Below are 19,618 nucleotides of genomic sequence, written 5' to 3'. Positions count from 1 at the left end.
AAACGAATCCCAGGCCCAATAGTGCCAAGCAGAGCATCAATCCACAGTGCTGTAACACAGTGCTGTAACAAATTCTGAACAAATCATGGACTCTGAAAACGAATCCCAGGCCCAATAGTGCCAAGCAGAGCATCAATCCACAGTACTGTAACAAATTCTGAACAAATCATGGACTCTGAAAACGAATCCCAGGCCCAATAGTGCCAAGCAGAGCATCAATCCACAGTGCTGTAACAAACTCTGAACAAATCATGGACTCTGAAAATGCAGAATTAGGAACTCAACTGTTACTAGTGTATAAGTTTGATAGGATTCGAAAACTTCTTTTGGTAGATACCCTCTTGGCTATAGCCTAGGTACATCTCAAACTTTGGGTCATTTGTGATTAATTTTTGATACAGTTAAATCCCTTCTTGTTTTTCATTGGATTCCAGATTCGGCGTGCAAGTCCCCTGAAGATACAATACAAAAGAAGTCATTTTAAAACATCTGTGGAAAAAGATGATTAAAAATTATACTCTTTTTTGGTATTATTTGTTATATAATATATATTTTTGGTATATTTGGTATATAATTTGGTATTATTTTGGAAAGGCTAAAATGATTACAGAATCTCTTTGCTATCCCTGTATTTGCAAAGAATGCATTAAGTGTGTGAAGTAGCATGTGTTCCTCGATTATCCTTTAATGATTACCTGACCAGCATGGCCATCCCCACCATAAGTATGTGAAGTTGTATTCGTTCCTCGATCTTCCTCTGCTGCTTTACCTCGCAGGTGAGTCTTGCAAATTATTTTGTAGAATATTTTGAATATTGCAAATAACCATTTAATATTAAAATAAAATTTAATATTAAAAATAAATATTTTGCAAATAACCATGTGTTTTTTTTTTTTTTTTTTAATAAATAAATTTTGGTTCTGGACAACTAAAACATTAAAAACCATCTTTCTAATACATAAATACGGACAAAAAAAGTGCAGAGTCTTTCTTTTGTGTCTGTGTTATGCTTTTAACCAAACTATTATTTTAATATTAAAATCCCTCAGATCGTAACATCATGGGGCTGCTAGCTCACTTACCTAAATTAAAGGCACAAAAATACAAAGAACGAGATAAAAAACTAAAGACAATAGAAATACCTGAGCTGCAACGTGGGGTATTGGGTTTACTGCTGAATAAAAAGTTCAAACTGTTGCTCCGTCTTGCCGTAATGTTTTGCCCTAGTTGATTGAGAAAAGAAAAAAAGAAAGAAAAAGAAATAAAAGGGAAAGAAAATGAAAGAAAGTAAGCACTTGCAGAGTAATTTGTTTTTTAAGGTTGGAGAATAAGAAGAAATAGTAAAATTCAATTAAAGCACCCTTCCCAGTCAACATTTCTGCTAGAAAGAACTTACCTTTCCGCTCGTCTCTCCTGTTTCTGGTGTCCTTTGATCTCGCCCAACAGGTACTGAGAGAGAGCGTTGCGTTTTAAATACAGCTCGCTAAAGAAGAGAAAGATAGCATGCAGAAAACGTTCAAAAGGACATGCGTTTAGTTCACTATAGAAATGAGTTGAGACACTATTGGTTGGCTTTCGGCTAATTCGGGACAATAGGAGAGATACAAAAAGGATTACTAATTTCTTTGTAAAAAAGGTTTGGTGAGAACTAATTCATCACAAGGCAAATAAGTCATGACTGAGAAAAATCATTAGTGTCATTGCTTTTTTGCGTTTTTTTGGCATCAAAGGGCTTTTTCCAGTAGGGGATACTCCTGATGAGGGATGATGACAACTAAAATTTAATAGGGACATAGTAAAATAGGCTGCGGCAATTCAAAAGGTGCTATGGGATCAGGGGTGTCAATTGGGGAGGGGTATAGGGCGAGGGCCATTTTCCCCTAGATTTTTTCTTCCCAAATCCCACCTTAGAAATAGAAAAATTCCGATTTTTCGGTATTTTCACAAAAATAAAATATAAAAATAACAAAACTGCCTTCCCCCCTTAGATTTTGGAAACACGTTTTGACCCCTGTAAGCTCCTGTATGGGATATTTTGTCGATTTGAAATTTATGACCTGCTCCATTAAACTAAGCTAACTACATTTATTTTCTAGCATCTAATTTAGTTTTCAAGATAATTAATGAATGTTTCTAAGACTTGAGGGTTCTAGCTTGAAAATATACTTTGAGTTGTTTTGTTGCGTTTAAAATATCGTAAACACACCATTCTTTTTCGGTTCACTATTGAAGTCAAGAATCATTTTCGGAATCCGATTTATTTTTTTTAATTGACACTTTCGAAATGAATTGAAGTGGACTGGTTTCTTTAATTTAAAAAAATAAATAACTGCTAATACACTGCAGCCGTAATAAAAATACCGCTATTTTAAGGTCAGTCAATTGGGGACAAAAACACCGCCTAATGCGCAATGACAGAAGCCCAGTACACTGTGAGAATTTTACAAAGACAATTACAGCACCGAGGAAAGACTCAATAATTATTTTCAGAATTTTCGAAAAATAAGAATTTTCAAAATGAATATATCCGTCTCCACTCAACTCAGCAATGCTTCTTTTACTTCTATTTTAAATCTAACGAAAAAAATTCTTATACACAGTAGCCACAATAATCCCCACATTCATTATAGCAACAGTTCATTTCTCTATCTTTCTCTCTCTGTCTAACAATATTTAGCTCTTTCTCAAATACATCTTATGACCAACACTGCATTCCTTGAAGTAAGCTGGGGGAACTTTTCCGCTAGCAAGAAAGTCTCCTGGTCGTAGACATAGTCTCTGAAGAGACTCCCAGTGTGAGCTTCTACCGTTACTCAAGTCGTCTGCAAGGGATTTTGGCCTTCGACCTCACGGGATATCTGATTATCATATATATATGTCTGATATATATTTGCAATTCCTTCCTTAAATTCGGTTAAGAAAATTCGAAGGTTTTAGGATTTAATACGCAACCCCCTACAAAAAGCGCCGAAATAACGCGAATGCACCCTATTTTGTCAAAACCTATTCAAAATTCAACAAGAGTTGACGCCCCCAGGTTGTACAATGACATATGCCAAATGCGTTGAGACTGAGGATTTGAAAATGTTTCAAAATTTACTTGCGAAAATCCCAGGGTTTGGAGAAACTCCCAAGATTTTAATAATAATTATGCCTATGTTAAATATAGTTACAAGGATAATATTAAATATTTATAATTTCCCCAAGATCGCTAGCTAATAATTGAGATCCACGATCTTGGGGAAAATTCCCAAACTTGTGGAAAAACTACATTGGGGAAAATCCCCAATTAGGTGATAAGCCTGGCTTCATGGTTCTACAAGGTGGCCAAAAGTCACTGACCCTTTTATTTTTCAATATCTTTTTTGTTTCTTAATATTTTTGTTTTTTTATTATTTTTTATTTTTTTCAGATCCTGGAAATTATTTATGGAGAAAATTCAGTACCGCACAACGTATGGTATACAACGTGATAGAAAATCAATTTCCATGGTTTTGAATTTACGATAATAAAATTTCGTGCATATGACTGTTATAATAAAAAAGTTATTTATAATTGAAATGTAGATAACTTCGAAGACCACACTGCCTTTCCATGACGAAAGTAAAACAGTTCATCAGCAGTAAAACTAAAAAGTTTAAACATAAGTAATATGTGTTCGAAATATCCAGTTAAATAATTTTATATCTATTCACTGTCAATAAAAAGGTATCATCCTTATTTTGAACTGTTTTACTTTCATAATTGAAATGGGTCAGTGACTTTTGGCCCATTCTGTACTTTAGCAAGTGTGGTAAATCTAAAAAAGCGAAAGAGCCAACCAATATTGTTAAAGTTAAAACATCAAACCAAACAAAGCTTAAGACAAGTAAATGCCTCCCCTTGTATCACAGTTTGCATAGGGTAATTCCCGATTATCAAGAGACCCATAGGATAAAAAAAGCCTTTTCGACTCATGTTATAAACTTTGCAATACTCCAATATTTAAGCACAAAAAGACGTATCTCAATTGTTTCCATGACAACAAATTTCAAGAACTCATTCTATCTAGTTCTTAATTAAAAAAGGCATATTTTTTGGAGAAATAGCCTTAAATCACAAGCAAAATATGACCTCAATTAAGTAGGTATGCCATTGCAACCATAAAATGTTCATACCCACAGTTCAGGTTTCTTGAGATACTTTTCATTTGCTTATTATGGGAGTACAGGGCAAAACCGAAGATTATATGTAGTAAGATGTGTAAGTGTATAAGTCTGAACTAAAAAAAAAACACCAATGGGGGCTTTCAAAAATATTTTCCAGTGTTCCCAAATAAATATGTTACAAAAAATAAAATTTTTTACGATGAGACAGAACCAATATGAAGGCGTGAAATCGGGGCAGTAATTTTAAAAGGGAAATAGAATCCAAAAATTGAATTTTATTCCTTGAAACCTTTTTTTACTTAGGACTTGGACGTGCCCAAACTCAAATTCTACTATTTGAAGCCGGAGTGGTAAAAGCAAGTGTGCCAAATTTTAATAACAAATGTTTGCTAAAAATTAATCCTTGACGAAAAAGAAGAAGAAAAGAATGCGAAGCACCATTATTTTAAAAATATTACTACCGGTAAAACACCGGTATTTACCGCAGGGGTCAGGTCTAGAGCAAAATCTTGGAGGAGGGCAATGAGACAAGGGCACTAAAAAGAAAACCTTGGGGGGGGGGGGGGGTCAAACATGACAAGGGTGCCAATAATTGATCAAATTGACAAATTTATTTAAAAAAGAGTTGAAAACAGAAAAGAAAAATAAATAAGGGCACCAGAAAAATCTTGGGAGGGAGAGGGGCTTCCCTGTATCCCTCACTGAATTACCGATATGTGTACTCGATTTGTTGTCTCATTTAGTATATCATTTTTTATTTAATTCTCTAGAATACACATCTTTTTATATCTACAGAGGGAATAAATAAATCATCATTATTCATGCTTGTTCCCAAAGAAACTTGATGGCAGATAATTTGTTTTCTTGAATTTTGATTTCATTTAACCATCTGATTGCATATAATCCTCGGGTCGAATATTCCATAAGTCTCAATTCTGCTACTTATAGTAATGGTAATTCTACTCAATTTTCTGAGAGTCATTGACAGCCGGGAATCCTCCTTCAAAACCGTAGCGTGAAACTGAATCAAGAAATAATCAATGGAGTGTCTCATAAAAAGAATATATTATAAATATTGTTTCCTTGATAATTGGACATTTGGAGCAATTGATATGTGATTACAAGCGGTGCATTTAAGAAAGTATTAAAACATACGTCCGTCGTGTAAAGATAACGGGTAAAATGTACTTATGTATTGTATGTACTTCTAATTAGCCTATTCCAAAACAATGTGAGTAAAACCTCAGGATAATTTACAACGGTACGCAAATGAATTGAAATAAGTTGAAGGAACCCTTAACATTCGTCTGATTTCCATCTAAAAACAGTAACCCAATATGCGTAGCATTGGACACCCAGAATAAGTACATGTAAGTCATGTCCATTGCCCCAGTAAAAGTTCCCCTTCCCACCCCAAACTTTTTATATGGTACCAACAGAAACTGCTCAGGCAGATTCACGTCCTGATCATACAAATTAAAAGTCATCGCACAGCTTGAATTTTAGCATGATACAAAAATTCTATTTTGTATAAATCATCGTCTTTATTATACGTTTTTTTTCTCCCGGAGATACAACAAAATTAACTGATAATCGTTTCAGTCATTTGCCGTTCTGAAAATAAATGGGTAAAAATCTTCCTGCATGCATCATTTGACAATCATTTCAATTTTCATAATTTTTCCTCAGTTGCTTTGATGTTCTCATTGAAGTAACTCGAATAGCTTCTTTTCCCTACGTGGATAAGTAGCGACAATTGTATTTATTATTATTGGTGGTGGTTTTATTTGTTTTTACAGGCGAAATATCCGCGTTGTTTTAGTCTTTCCTCTCTACTGGCCGTCGTCTCGTTTGAAGTTTTTTTTTGTAGAGTTTTATCTCTCTTTGTTGTTTATTATCATTTGACCTAATTTCCTTCTTTTAGATAAAGTCAGCTTACCCATCGCGCGTTGCTGAGATCATAAAGAAAGAAAAAACTCAAAGAAAATCCCCCCGCCCCTGAAAATTCCCTTTTATTGGAGAACAGAGCCCATAAAACCAAAAGCACGGTAATGCACTGCATTGATAAACACGAACATCAATTTTTTTCAAACGTCATGCTTTCTACAGCAAAGTTAATCCCATACTTAATGAAGAGTCGGTTGGTGCACTGGATTTGGGATCCTTTGACTGAAAGGACGCGGGTTCGAATCCCAGTGTACCCAATTGTTCAGTTTGGGACGGGAGTCAGTGGCGTGACTCTGTAAGCTTAGCCAGAGTCGACCCAGCTTTAAATGGGTACCTGGAGAAATCTGGGGAAGGTAAACAGGAAGGGTGTGCGAAAGCACAGGATGGTTGGCCCTCAACCCCCCATTGCACTTCCTGGCTGAAGGGCCAAGAAACGGAGATCAGCACCGCCGGTAGGGACTGTAAAGTCTAATGCCGTATCCTTTAATGAAGCTAACCTTTACCTAACATTTATACAAATTACTTAATTAATTTATTTTTATTAGATATGAAAATCTTCGGAAAAAATAAGCAAATAGAAGCCATTTTATAATAGGAGACCCCCCCCCCAATGGAAAACTCCCCCAAGCAATTCACCCTGAAAATTTTCCCACATATAAAATAGAGATATCCTCTCTAAATTAGAAGCATTTGAAAAATCAGGTTGAATACGAAATTCAGGTAATTTATAAAGAGATTTTATAATATCGATATTTTATTTATTAAAAGAGACTTTATAATATCGGAAGTGTGTTAGATCACAGAATTTGTTTATTAACTAACTTGTTAATTGGACATCCCGAAAGTCTGGAGAATGACAACCGAAGAAACAGTCAAGTATTTATGTTGAGAAGTCCGCAATTTCAGTCAGTGCATAAAGTAATAAGAGGACCTTGGGGGGGGGGTATACCTAAAACCTTCGCAAAAATGTACTTAACATCTTTTTAAAAGTTTCTTGGCAATCGGATGGACAATAATGAATATAGGTTGTAATTTTAGTAAGTGTATAAAGCATTAAGGAGACTTTAGGGGGAGGGGGGATTATATCTAAAACCTTCCTAAGAGTGTACTCAAAGACTTTTTAAGTTTCTCGGCAATCGGATGAACAATAATGTGTATAGGACAGACAGACCTACATTCGCTTTTATTTATATAAACGGACGAAATCAACATTAGATATAGCTAGCATACAGCTTTTGTGAAGGTCCCAGCTTAGCATGGTATACCAGATACATTGAAGTGACTGATCCTATGTACGAGAATAATAATTCTGAGCTTGGGGTAGGAAGTGTAGAAAGTCGTTGGTTTGGTGCAAAATTTGGAGTTCAGTAGTTCGTACGGACTATTTTGATAATCTCTCCGAACGAACACTGCAACTGCTAAGGGTGAACAGGGTTTCAAGTCGGACGGTTAAACTCTCATAGATTAGATTATGTAAATTATTTGATATACAGCTCATATTGATCATATAGCTCATATAATGACATGACTTTTTTGACTTACTTGACTTAATGCTCTAGCTCAGCAAGGTCGCCAGCGTAGAGGAAACTGGTTGACAACGCCGTCAGTCTTCTCCAAGTAGCCCTGTCCAGGGCTAAGGATAGGGCATCATTTGGGTTGTTGTTGCGGCTGAGCAGGCGTTGGTTTATTACATCAGCCCATCTAGTGTGTGGCCTTCCTCGAGGGCGTTTCCAGCCATTTTCCGAGGGATTGAATTCCGAGATGATCCTTGCAGGAGTACTTAGCAGGAGACGGAGTAGGTGGCCGTACCACCTTAGAGAGCAGGCTTCTACTTGGGTAGAGAGGTTCGCCAGCTTGAAGGTCTTCAGGATCTCAGTGTTGCAGATCTTGTCGTACCATTTGAAGCCTTCGACTCGACGCAGGTGTCTAGACTGAACGGCATCAACCCTTCTTAGCTGTGTCTGGGTTATCGGCCTTGTCTCAGATGAGTAGAGCATGATGCTTGAGACTATGGCGTTGTAAATTTGGGCTTTGGTATGGCAGCTAATTTGTGGTTTGTGAAAGACTGCTCTCAGGAGTTGTCCGAACACAGAACTTGCCTTGGCTGATCTGGCTGAGATTTCGGTGTCAAGTGTGCCACTTGAGGATATAATTGTTCTGAGATATATGAACTGCCTCACCACATCGACAGCTTGGCCGTTAATTTCAATAGTTGAGAGTGGTGCTGAGGCGGTCTTTTCTATGGGCTTGATCTTCATTTTCTTCCAGTTGATTTGCAATTCAGCTCTATAGGCTATGGAGGAGAGCGTTTCGAGCGCAGACTTAAGTTGGTCGAGATTGTCACTAAGGACAGCTACGTCGCCTGCGAAGTCAACATCGGACATAACTCCCGGCATAACTGATGCCGAAAGGGTGGGCATGGAGCGTCTCGTTCAGGAATAACATGATATTAATAACATATAATAACATGAGCTATATGAAAAATATAGTTGGAATTCATTTTACGGGGCTACTACAAAACAAAGAAGAATAGTTACGATGTCTAGGTCACAAAAATCAAAGCGGAATATTCTTGGGTAGCTTGGAAGAGGTAGTAATAAGAAAGTATTTAAAAGAAGCAGGAATAATAAAAATAAAAATAATAATAAATAATAAAAGGAATAATAAGGAATAATAAAAGGAATAATGAGGAAAACGGAAAGCTAGCAAAAGGAAGTAGAGTGGAGCTTTGAGTAAGTTTGGGCATTTTCGCAGCAGAACCAAGCCCTCCTCCCCCCGTCCTGGCCACTGAATTTAAGATGTTACGTGAGAATTCGTTTAACCGTAAGTTCCCCTGACTCCAGAGGTCCCCAGGGAAGGAGGAGGAATGTGTGCAGCTGTGTTGGCCACAGACAGCTAGATGGTGCTATGAGTTGTCAGTGGTAACAGCAGTGGATATTAACAAGTCAGAAAGTGATGAAATGGATTACGGGGGTGCAGCCCAGGTTTTAGGGGGACGGAGGGAGAACTCTCCCCAAGCGCAAGAATTTTAGGGCCAAAAAGTTTTAAATAAATAATCGAACGGTTACAATCTTTGTAATTTTTGAAACTATATTTCTATTAAATTAAAGTAGTTAGGCGGAGTTGGCAGCAAATATAGCCAAATTGAATACGAAAATTTTAGTTTTCTCGTATGTTCATCGCTATTTCTTGAACGTAAAAGAATTGAATTTAATTAATTTTGTCTTCAAATTTTGCTAGTGAATGAAAATTTTGTTAAATATTTGGGAGCCTGAACTGCTACAGGTGCAGCCCCCTTCAAATTTCAAGGAAAATTCAAAACTTTTCGGGCATATAAATAAGTTTGAATGACAATTTTTGCCAATCCTCCTCCCTCAGAATAAACTGCAGGATATAGTTCCACTGATGTTCTCTGAGACAGCACAACGCCACGGTCTTAAACAAGGTATAAAAGATGTACCATAACAGCGATGGATGAAATATGACAAGCTTCACACTAGAGACTTAAACGTACTTTTATACCCAAGAGGCCAGGTAAGTAATTGGGTCTTATAGGCTGTCGAGGGGTAGGCATGGAGCTTGAGCGACGGGCTCTAAATAATGCCGTACTCTGTGCTTCCAAGTCCAAACTCCGCCAGTTGTTACATACCTATGTAATTAATAAACGTTATTGGTATCATATATTCTAATACGACAGAAAGAGGAGTTTTTAGCTGCAGTCGAAAGGCGCAATATTACTGCTTTTAGACACTTATTCTAACCATTTTCGGATTAGAAACAATTTTAATCCGAAAATGGTGGATACTTCGATTTTTCCATATATCACTTGCGGACACTCCCACAGGTTTCTTTTTATTTGGGGTGGGGGAATAATAAAAAAATATTTCTATTTGATAACTCGAATAAAAAATGCTGAATAATTCAGGAAAATTAAGGATTCTGCGGAAAACTGGGCCACACGACCCCCTCCGTGCGCAGATCCATGATCAATTAGTTTTGAATTTAGCTCCAAGTCATCTGGTTTTTAAAAACTATTTCTGTTTTATTTTTCAATTTTATTTTTTTAAGAGTTCCTAACACTTCGAAAGTCAAACTTTTGGCACAAATTATTTTGACCACATGTAGTCGGCCAATAGTTTTAAGCCAGGTTCTGACAGGGGTCAGATTTAGCTTCGGTTGCCAGATTTCCTGTTTCTAAAATCTCCAGCTACCGGAATTCCGTCTTAATAGCAACATGTTCAAAAGTATATTCTGCCAGGATTCAGGTTTGGCTCCAGCTTCTCGATTACCCACCAAAAACTTCGACAGTATATTTTTTTGTGTAAAATGGAGCTTACTTTGTGCTAGGTTCTCATAGAAGTCAGATTTACCTTCAGCTGCTAGATTTCCCGCCTCAAAAAATCATCACTTTCTAATTTCCTGTTTCCAAAATCTAAGAGCGTCAGATTTCTCCTTTAAATGGGCATATGTTTTAGGGTAGTTTCTGACAGTAGTTAGGCTTGGTTTCAGCTTTCAGATTTTCCACATAAGAAAAAAATACTTGACTCCCGGTTTTGCCATTTCCAACATTTCCGGCTAATTCTCCATTTAAATGGCATCATGTTTTAAGCTAAGTTCTGCCGGGGATCAGATTTAGCTTCAGCTGCCAATTTCCCAGCCTCAAAAAATCACCGGCTGACAGATTTCCTTTTTCTAAAACCTTCGGCTGCCGGATTTAACATTTAAATGACAACTTTAAGCTAGGTTCTGAAGAGAGTCAGATTTAGCTTCATCTGCATGATTTTTCCCCCCAAAAATCAACGCCTTCCAGTTTTCCTGTTTCAAAACTATTCGACTGCTGAATTTCCCGTCTAAATGGCCAGATTTTTATGGCATTTGGTATTAACCAAGTGACATATAGCAATCGCAAATTCTGTCGGTCTGTCTGTCGGTCCCGGTTTTGCTACTTTAGGCACTTCCAGGTATATGCTGATATGGCAGGCATATCAGGGACCGGATCAAATTAAATTAGAAATAGAGGGGTGTCGTGTCTCAAAGCTTTTATTTTAAATCCCGACCAGATCTGGTGACATTGTGGGGGGGAGTTTGGTGGGTAACCTAAAATCATGGAAAACGCTTAGAGTGGAGGAATCGGGATAAAACTTGACGAGGAAAATAAGCAGAAGTCTTAGATACGTTATCGATATAATTGGAACGGATCCGCTCTATTTGGGGGATTGGAGGGGAGGGTTAATTCTGAAAAATTAGAAAAAATGACGTATTTTTAACTTACGAAGGAGTGATCGGATCTTCATGAAACTTCATATTTAGAAGGACCTCGTAACTCAGACCTCTTCTTTAAATCTCAACCGGATCCAGTGTCATTGGAGGGGGGAGGGGGAAATCTTAGAGAATACTTAAAGCGGAGAGATCAGGATGAAACTGGATGGGAAGAATAAAAACAATTCTAAGATACGTGTCTGGCATAATTGGACCGGATCCGCTCTCTTTGGTGGAGTTGGGGGGGGGGGGGGTAATTAGAAAAAATGAGGTATTTGTAACTTACGAACGGGTGATCAGATCTTAATGAAATTTTATATTTAGAAGGATCTTGTGTTTTAAAGCTCTTATTTTAAATTCTGACTAGATCCTGTGACATTGGGGGGAGTTGGAGGGGGAAACCGGAAAAAGTGAAAATTGGGGTATTTTTATCTTACGAATAGGTGATCAGAAACTAGATATATAGAAGAATCTTATGTCTCAGATGCTCCATTTTCGACTCGAATTGGATCCGGGGACATAGGGGGTTGGAGGAGGGAAACAGAAATCTTGGAAAACGCTTAGAGTGGAGAGATCGGATGAAACTTGATGGGAAGAATAAGCACAAGTTCTAGATACGTGATTGACATAATTGGAACGGATCCGTCCTCTTTGCAGGAGCTGGGGGAGGTGTTAATTTGGAAAAATTGAGGTATTTTTAACTTAAGAACGGGAGACCGGATCTTAATCAAATTTGATTTTTAGAAGGAATTCATGTCTCAAAGCTCTTATTTCAAATCCCAACCAGTTCTGTTGACATTGGGGGGAGTTGGAGGGGAAAATCGGAAATCTTGAAAAATGCTTAGAGTGGAGGAATCTGGATGAAGCTTGGTGGATAGAATAAGCAAATGTCGTAGATACGTGATTGACCTAACCGTACTGGATTTGCTCTCTTTGGGGGAGTTGGGGGAAGGGGTTCAGTGCTTTGGCGAGTTTGGTGCTTCTGGACGTATTAGGACGATGAAAATTGGTAGGCGTGTCAGGGAGCTGCACAAATTGACTTGATAAAGTCGTTTTCCCAGATTCAACCATCTGGGGGGCTAAAGGGAGAGGAAAAATTAGAAAAAATGAGGTATTTATAACTTGCGAATGGGTGATCGGACCTTAATGAATTTTGATATTTAGAAGGACATTGTGACTCAGAGCTCTTATTTTAAACCCCAACCGGCATTAAGCCTCTGATTTCCCTTTTAAATCAATCTATTGATTCTTAGAATTTTGTTAAAGCTCATACAATATGAGCTCTTGGCTCTTAGCTCTTCTGGCCTCGTCACAAGTGCCATATGAGCTCTTAGCTCTTGTTTAAGCTAGGTTCTGATTTGAGTACAACGCTATGCATTAACATTTTATATTGTATTATTATGTTTTCTAAAATTGTCACATCGGAGCCACATCATCTTTCCTATCGCATAGAAATTTTCGCTTTCCGCATATTTGAACCAGATAAGCTGGAGGCGAATCTGAAAATCCAATAAATATAAATATTCTTAATGTAATGAATTGTATGTCTGTAATGATATATTTATCAATTGTGTAATTATGTTCTCTAAAATTGTCACTTCGATGCCATTTCTATCCCTCCTAAAACGTTATCAATTGTACAAGAATTTTCATTTTTTGGCTATTTAAAGCGTATAAACTGGAAAAGCCTGTGGGAATCGGACCGATAAAAATTTTCTGTATGAGACAAATTAAAAATTATCTAATTAACGCGTAGATAGGTTTTTCAGCGCCGGAAAGGGGGGGATAATTATTAACACCTTTTAATTCACCGCAGCCGACCTAGGCCTGTCACTTCTAATTAACAAATAACAATAGGAAAAAGCACAGTCAAGTGATAGGAAAGGCTTAAAAATTAAAATATTCAACTACTGTAGAAATAGGCAAAATAGTGCATAATAACAATATTGGCTAAAAAAACGATTTAAAATGAATAGCATAAATAAATGTCTTGAAGAGCACATAATTTGAATAAAATTCTCATGTCTAATATAGCAGCCAAAAAGGAACAAGAAGAAACTACTATAGTAAAATTATAAACTCATTTTATTATTAAGTATGAAAAACAAGAAAGTACCTGCTGTACAGGAGTTTGTTTGTGAAGTTTCGCTTGAGCAAGAGCTGCCTGATCTAACATATCCCAGGATTTTTGTCTCCGCCCAGAGGATGGAGTCATTGGAGCTGAGTTGCCGTCTTTGTTGGCCAATGACACAAGAGATGTTGAACTGGCACCTGACACTCCCTGTGTCCACCCACCAGCTATACAGAAAAACGGACATTAGGATAATGCTACTAAAGTTGCGAAGAAATGACAGTAAATAAAAGATAATCTTTAGTGTTTTCAAGGCCGTATCCAGGGGGTAGAGGATTTACACCCCCCTCCCAAATCTTTTTTTAACTCGTCTGACTCGCATTGTTTTGTCTTATTTTTGTCTGACTCGAAGGAAAAAAAATCATATAAACAAATATTTGATGCATTTTTGTTTAGTTTTTTTGTACCTCCCCTTCCGAAAAAAAAAAATCCTTGCACAGCCCTGAGTTCTTCAATATAGAACCACTAGCAATTAAAAAAACCAGCACCAATGACAATATTGGCAGGATTAAAAGCGCACAGGAGGTAGGGCTCAAAACCTCCTCCCAGAGCTCCTTGTGTCGAAAAGATTTGTTCTATAGAATACAGAATAACCTGGCATTTTGCAAATTATAATGGTCAATTTTGGGTTTTTACAAAAGTAACGTTCAAAAACTGCAAATTTTCAAATCTGAAATGAAGGATTTATAATACTACAACTGTTGTGATTTTCTTTGCTTGTAAAAAGTCATATAAAACTAAGTGAAAATTTTTGGAAACCAAACACGAGTACTGACCCATGAAAAAGATTACACCCCCCAGATTTGATATATAGGTACGCCTGCCACTCGGTTTTTAGGATATGGAATAACTTGACTCATACTCTTGGTTTAGAGGCGTTATGGTCGTTGTTGTTGTTTTTTTTTTTTTTTTTTATTATTTCAGACAAGTTGAAAATCTTTTATCCAAACACGATCCTCGCAGCAGTAGACCTACTGGTAATGAAACTTCGCGGAAACTTCGGTACATAGTAACAAAACATTTACAAAATATGTTTTCAAAGAAACTGTTTATGGCAAAAAAAAATTATCAATTGGCGCTGATGCAAGGTTATTTAGGTTCAAAGTAGTAATAATAATAATATAAAAAATTGATAATTCTAATAAAAAGCCTAAAACCGGTTCAGTGTAGTTCAATAGTTTAGTTATACTAGTTTTAAATGTGTAGTTCTTTTTGTTTGTTTATCCACTTTCAAAAATAACAGGCTAAATTTTTCATGGAAAAATTGGTGAGCCTTATAATAGGGAAAAACCACGAGCGGGAGGCTAAAATATAGGTATTACACCCAACTATTTTTTTCCCAAAAAAAGGCCCAACTATTTATTTCAGAAAATTTCCTTTGTTTATCTATTTTCATCCTTTGTGTGTTCTTTTGAGTGTTTAAAGATATAGACTTGAATTTTCTATTAGACATTTCAGTAGCTGTATAACTGGTTAGTCCATACCACGGATAAGGATTCCCTAGAGCAACGATACTTCAAAACCTAAAAAGCGACTATTTGACTTATCCATTTTTTCAATTTCCATTGTTAGATAAGAGTAACGTCACTAAAAGCCCATTCCCAAAGAAGTATGTTCTAAAGAAAATGGAGAAACAATAGACAAAATCAAGAAATTTAGATGCTACCGTGGGTATTTACCGCCCGGTGAATGCTGAAAGCAGACTCCTCCCCTACCCTAATCCCTTTTAGCCAACTAGTCGCTAGTGGATTATTTAGCAGACAAGGCAAAAACAAAACCCTTGTCAAATTTCCTGGAGATGTCCATGCGCTTTAACGGAAGTTACTTTGACATACATTTTTTCAATACTGGCGTCTAAGCCGGAGAGTCTAGCAAGACGTCGAAATCAGTGCATACATAATAATACTTGAAAACAGTCGAACTTTGTTTGAATTATTCTGCTGACCTGTGGGGGGGGGGGGGTTGCTGCTGATTTGTTATGTTACAGATCATGGGGACATATATTATGTAGGTTCCTACGATCTCAGGATTTGAGAAAAATTTTATACATTTTTTTTTTAGTTAGGACCCATTTCATATTAAGTTTCATGCCTTATATGTAGGAAAAGAGTGGAGTTTGGATCTGAAAAATCTCTCATACCCTAATTTGAGCTTTAGATTCATACCTACAAGTTTAATTCACCTAATACATGAGTTATTTACCTTATGTGGAGTCTATGTAAGGGGTAGGAAGGCGTCAACAATTGGAACGATTAATCACTTTCTCAGGCCTTAGACGTAAATCTTTTTCTAAATTTTCACACGCCCGTTCCAATTCAATTTTGTGATTTCTTCATATGGATCTACAAGTCTTTCATTTTTTGCAAACCATTGGATGAAGAAAATGTTTTATAATTTAATTTGCAAAATTCAATAATTTATCAATTTAAAACTTAAATGTTTAAATTTAATTAATTTAAATAGTTGACATAATGTATTTAAAATAATTATTAATGATAGTTATAAATATTAATTTAACTAATAATCAATTTATTTGTTTAGTTTAATAAATATTAATCGAAAGAAACCAACAATTAAAAAAAAATATTTAATAAATGATTTGCAAAAACCCGTTTGTTACAGAAACCTGTAAGACCTCAAAACTATGCAAAGTGTGCAAAGTGAGTTACACTCGGGCACATTTAATCTTAGCAGTTACACAGTGTGGTGGGTTAATCGTTTGTGAAGGAATTATGTTGCCTATTTCTGGCACTGCGAATTATGGCTCTAGCTCCACTTTTGAAAATTATGGCTCTATTTCTACTGAGTATTTGCTTAATGATACTCACATTCGCCATCCTTTGAGGTAAGTTTATCTTAGAGGTAATATAGTGCCTCGTCGGTTTAGTCATTTTCATAATGATATCAAAAAATGTCTTCCCCGTTCTTGTTTTAAAATTTTTGATTGTCTCTCGCTTACAATCATATGTTCCGCAGTATTTGTCACCTTAAAGTAGTGAATTTATAATATAAATTAAAAACATTTAATTAATTATATTTCATATTATGTGTAATTATTTATTGTAATTATTTGAATTAATATCTTGATCAATAGCATTCTATATCTACTTATACAATATTAATATAAATTAATATAATATTTATTCAAAGATAAATTTACAATAAAGTGGTGGATCTATGCGTAAGTAACTTTGCTATTCAAGTGAAACTGAAATGTTTTCAATTTTAACTATCCACGTCTAGCTGTGGCTAGTCCAACTAAGCTCTAAGGCATTTATGAACGATGTATATATAATTAATTTGTTTGAGTTATATCCTGTTTAAATAATTTTTCGTGACGCAATTCTTTTGATTAGTTCGAACGTTTAATTTCAATTTTTGACTTTTAATGATATTTTCCTTTGCACTCTTAACAACGGTAACAACGGTATTTTGTGACACACTGAAACAAATTTTACCATTTAGGTAGTATTTGGGTTTTACCATTTCCATATTTTTTTTTTACATAAGTACAAATAAAAGTTTATATTTAATCACAAATATATGAATATAGTATCCCAAAATATGTAAAAGACAATTCCAGGCACATAGGCAAGGGCAGAGAGAGGCCTTCCGGTCAGGGATTTTCCACCAATATTTCAAATTGTAACAGTTTTCTTCTTAATTTTCTATATTTTTCAAGTATTTTGGCTGTTTTTTTTTGTCATTGAATATTATTATTTTGTTTGGACGTGCCTAACCAGTCAACTACGCTTCTTAGAATCCTTGTTCCATAATCACTAAAATCAACAGTTCAACAATAGCAACTTATAGTATCCTTCGAGCCAACACAGTTACGCAAATAAAAAACATTCTACAAAATTGCAATCTACAAAACCATGTAATAAATAACAATAATTAAAAAAAAGAAAATACAGAAGAAAAGCAAAAAAAAGACAAAAAAAGGCCAGTTACGGTGTAGACTAGACCTACTTTATGTCATGATGCTGGGACTAGTTTATGGTTGGTTTTTGTTTTAATTTTCACGTATCTTAGTGGTAAGAAGCTGTCCTACCCGAGTGGTTAGCGCTCAAGACTTGAAATTTTGATGTCAGGGGTTTGAGTCCTGGTATCGCTGGTTATTTGGTTTGGAACAGGGGTCAATGTTGTGACTCTGTAAGCTCAGCCAGTGTCGATCCAGCTTTAAATGGGTGCCTGGAAAAATCTGTGAGAAAAACATAGGAAGCTTCAGATTATTTGCCCCAACACCGTATTGTGCTCCCCCCCCTCCGAAGGGATTGAACCACGAGAAGGGTATCTGCGCAACGTAGACCATAGTCAGAGTGCGAGAAAAAAGTTTTTAAGTTAATAGTAAATTTAATTTTATATTTATTCGTTTTTGCTAAAGACGGCTCTTAGATATAGAGCCAAAATATTCATTCAGTTTCGTCGAAATTTAAGTCTTAAAACAGTAATTCCTAGTAACATTACGTTTTATTATTTGTATATTGTCGAACAATTACTTGCAGTAAGACTTCTGGTTTCTGAAACTTTATTTTCAGATCACCAAAGATGGTTTGCTAGTTTGAAGTCTTTTAAAGGTTTATATATGGACAGGGTTGACACCAAAGAGTATGGGTATCTCATAGGATTGGAAACTGGTGCCAGTGTCAGCAAATAACATCAATGCCATCTAGCGTATGGCAACAATTGACATTTTTTGCAAGCTCTGTAATCATTTTACAGTCAGGAACTGAGATCCGACACCTTATATTACACTAATTTTACCAGCTGCACGGAATAAAGTCATTATTCTTATTGTTACAGTGAAAAAAAGCCAAAATGTCGCCAAACACCAGATACTGTTAAGGTTTTTTTGTCGGCACTGGTGCCAGTTCACACTCTTGTAAGTTACACATATTCTTTGGTTGACGCCTCCTAGAGGAATGATTAAATCGTTATTAAATGATTTGTATGAACAAATTTGTTTTGCAGTCTGGTCAAACTTTTTCTGGACATTTGAACTTTTAGATGTGCTCTTAGACTCGAAAGCCTCAAAACATACGTCTAGAGCTACTCCGTAAAAGTAATTAAAGATCCTTCATAGCCATTGCTGGCGCATAGCGCGTCAAATAAACCTTAGTGTTGCATGGTCTTTTTTACAGAGACAAGTAGCAAGTCTGTCACTAACTTGGCTGCGGTAGGAATAGATTGCTGGGCCCCGTATTGCCAAGCAGAACATCAACCCATTGTGCTGCACCAGGGTAATGACTTTTAAAGGATCTGAAATCTAATGGCAAACCTTGTGGCACAGCGACGGCAACCTTGCTTGCCAAAACAGGTAATTTTATTGGTATGAATAGTATACATTTTTAATAATTACCATTAGCAATGACTGTAGATGCTGTCGAATGAGTGGGCGAGGCCTGATGATTGCTAGATGGTGTTCGGTTTGGACTTGATGCAGAATACAAAGATTGATTCAACATTTGTGGCAGTTGTCTATCTGAAACTGTCAATTCATGGAGTCCTTCATTTTGAACGTGATCCATGTTGCGTGAAACAGGTCGAGCGTGGCAACGACTTCGAACTTCTTCAGATACGGAAACAAGTGCTAAAAGACACAAACAACTTGAAAGGTAGTAGACTAAAGTTTTGTGCAGTTCTTAAATCAGGATCATCTCTAGTTTATTATACTAGGAGATTAACTAAGCCTAAGGAGAAATACTTAGTCACCATAGGACATTTTCCGGCTTTTACTCTACCCACTTTAACTAATTGAATCATTTAGGAAGTTGAGCATCATTGCAAGTTTCAAACTAAAGCCCACGGCGCATCCAGGATATTGTTTAGGGGGAGGGTTATTTTTACTCGGGGATGGGTTAGGGGGTTATAAAAAGACTTTAAAAAATGCATTAATAAATATATCATATGCATTTTTTTAACATTTTTACGAACCAGATAATACATTTTTGGGAAAGGGTTCAAACTCCGTCCCCCCTGGATACGTCCTTGTAAGGGGATCTAGAGAAGTTGCAATTTTTCATTGATAAAAAATTGTCACATGTATTCATTTAGTACTCTATATACGCGGAATCCCTCAAATTTAAAGTTAGTAATTGCAAAAAACCTATAAAAAGATCCAAAGATAAAA

At 36.2% G+C, this 19,618-nt stretch overlaps 1 protein-coding gene across 7 annotated transcripts in view; it reads right to left on the bottom strand.

Moving 5' to 3' along the window:
- The window catches only part of LOC136033630 (neurofibromin-like), a 212,509-nt gene that overhangs the window by 30,662 nt on the left and 162,229 nt on the right, over positions 1–19,618 (bottom strand). For 4 of the 7 annotated variants that reach the window (XM_065714435.1, XM_065714431.1, XM_065714432.1 and 1 more), the window contains 3 exons: positions 18,848–19,078; positions 13,471–13,652; positions 9,610–9,744 (listed from right to left, as the gene is read on the bottom strand). In XM_065714435.1, coding sequence (XP_065570507.1) covers positions 9,610–9,744; positions 13,471–13,652; positions 18,848–19,078 — 548 coding nt within the window. Of the gene's footprint in view, positions 1–1,396; positions 1,484–9,609; positions 9,745–13,470; positions 13,653–18,847; positions 19,079–19,618 lie in introns of all 7 variants that reach the window. The other 3 variants (XM_065714436.1, XM_065714434.1, XM_065714437.1) reach the window with 2 other exon arrangements.

Source organism: Artemia franciscana, chromosome 12 (assembly GCF_032884065.1).
Source record: "Artemia franciscana chromosome 12, ASM3288406v1, whole genome shotgun sequence".
Taxonomy (NCBI): domain Eukaryota; kingdom Metazoa; phylum Arthropoda; class Branchiopoda; order Anostraca; family Artemiidae; genus Artemia; species Artemia franciscana.
Note: the sequence above shows the minus strand (reverse complement) of the source record. Positions and strands in the feature narration are given on the sequence as shown.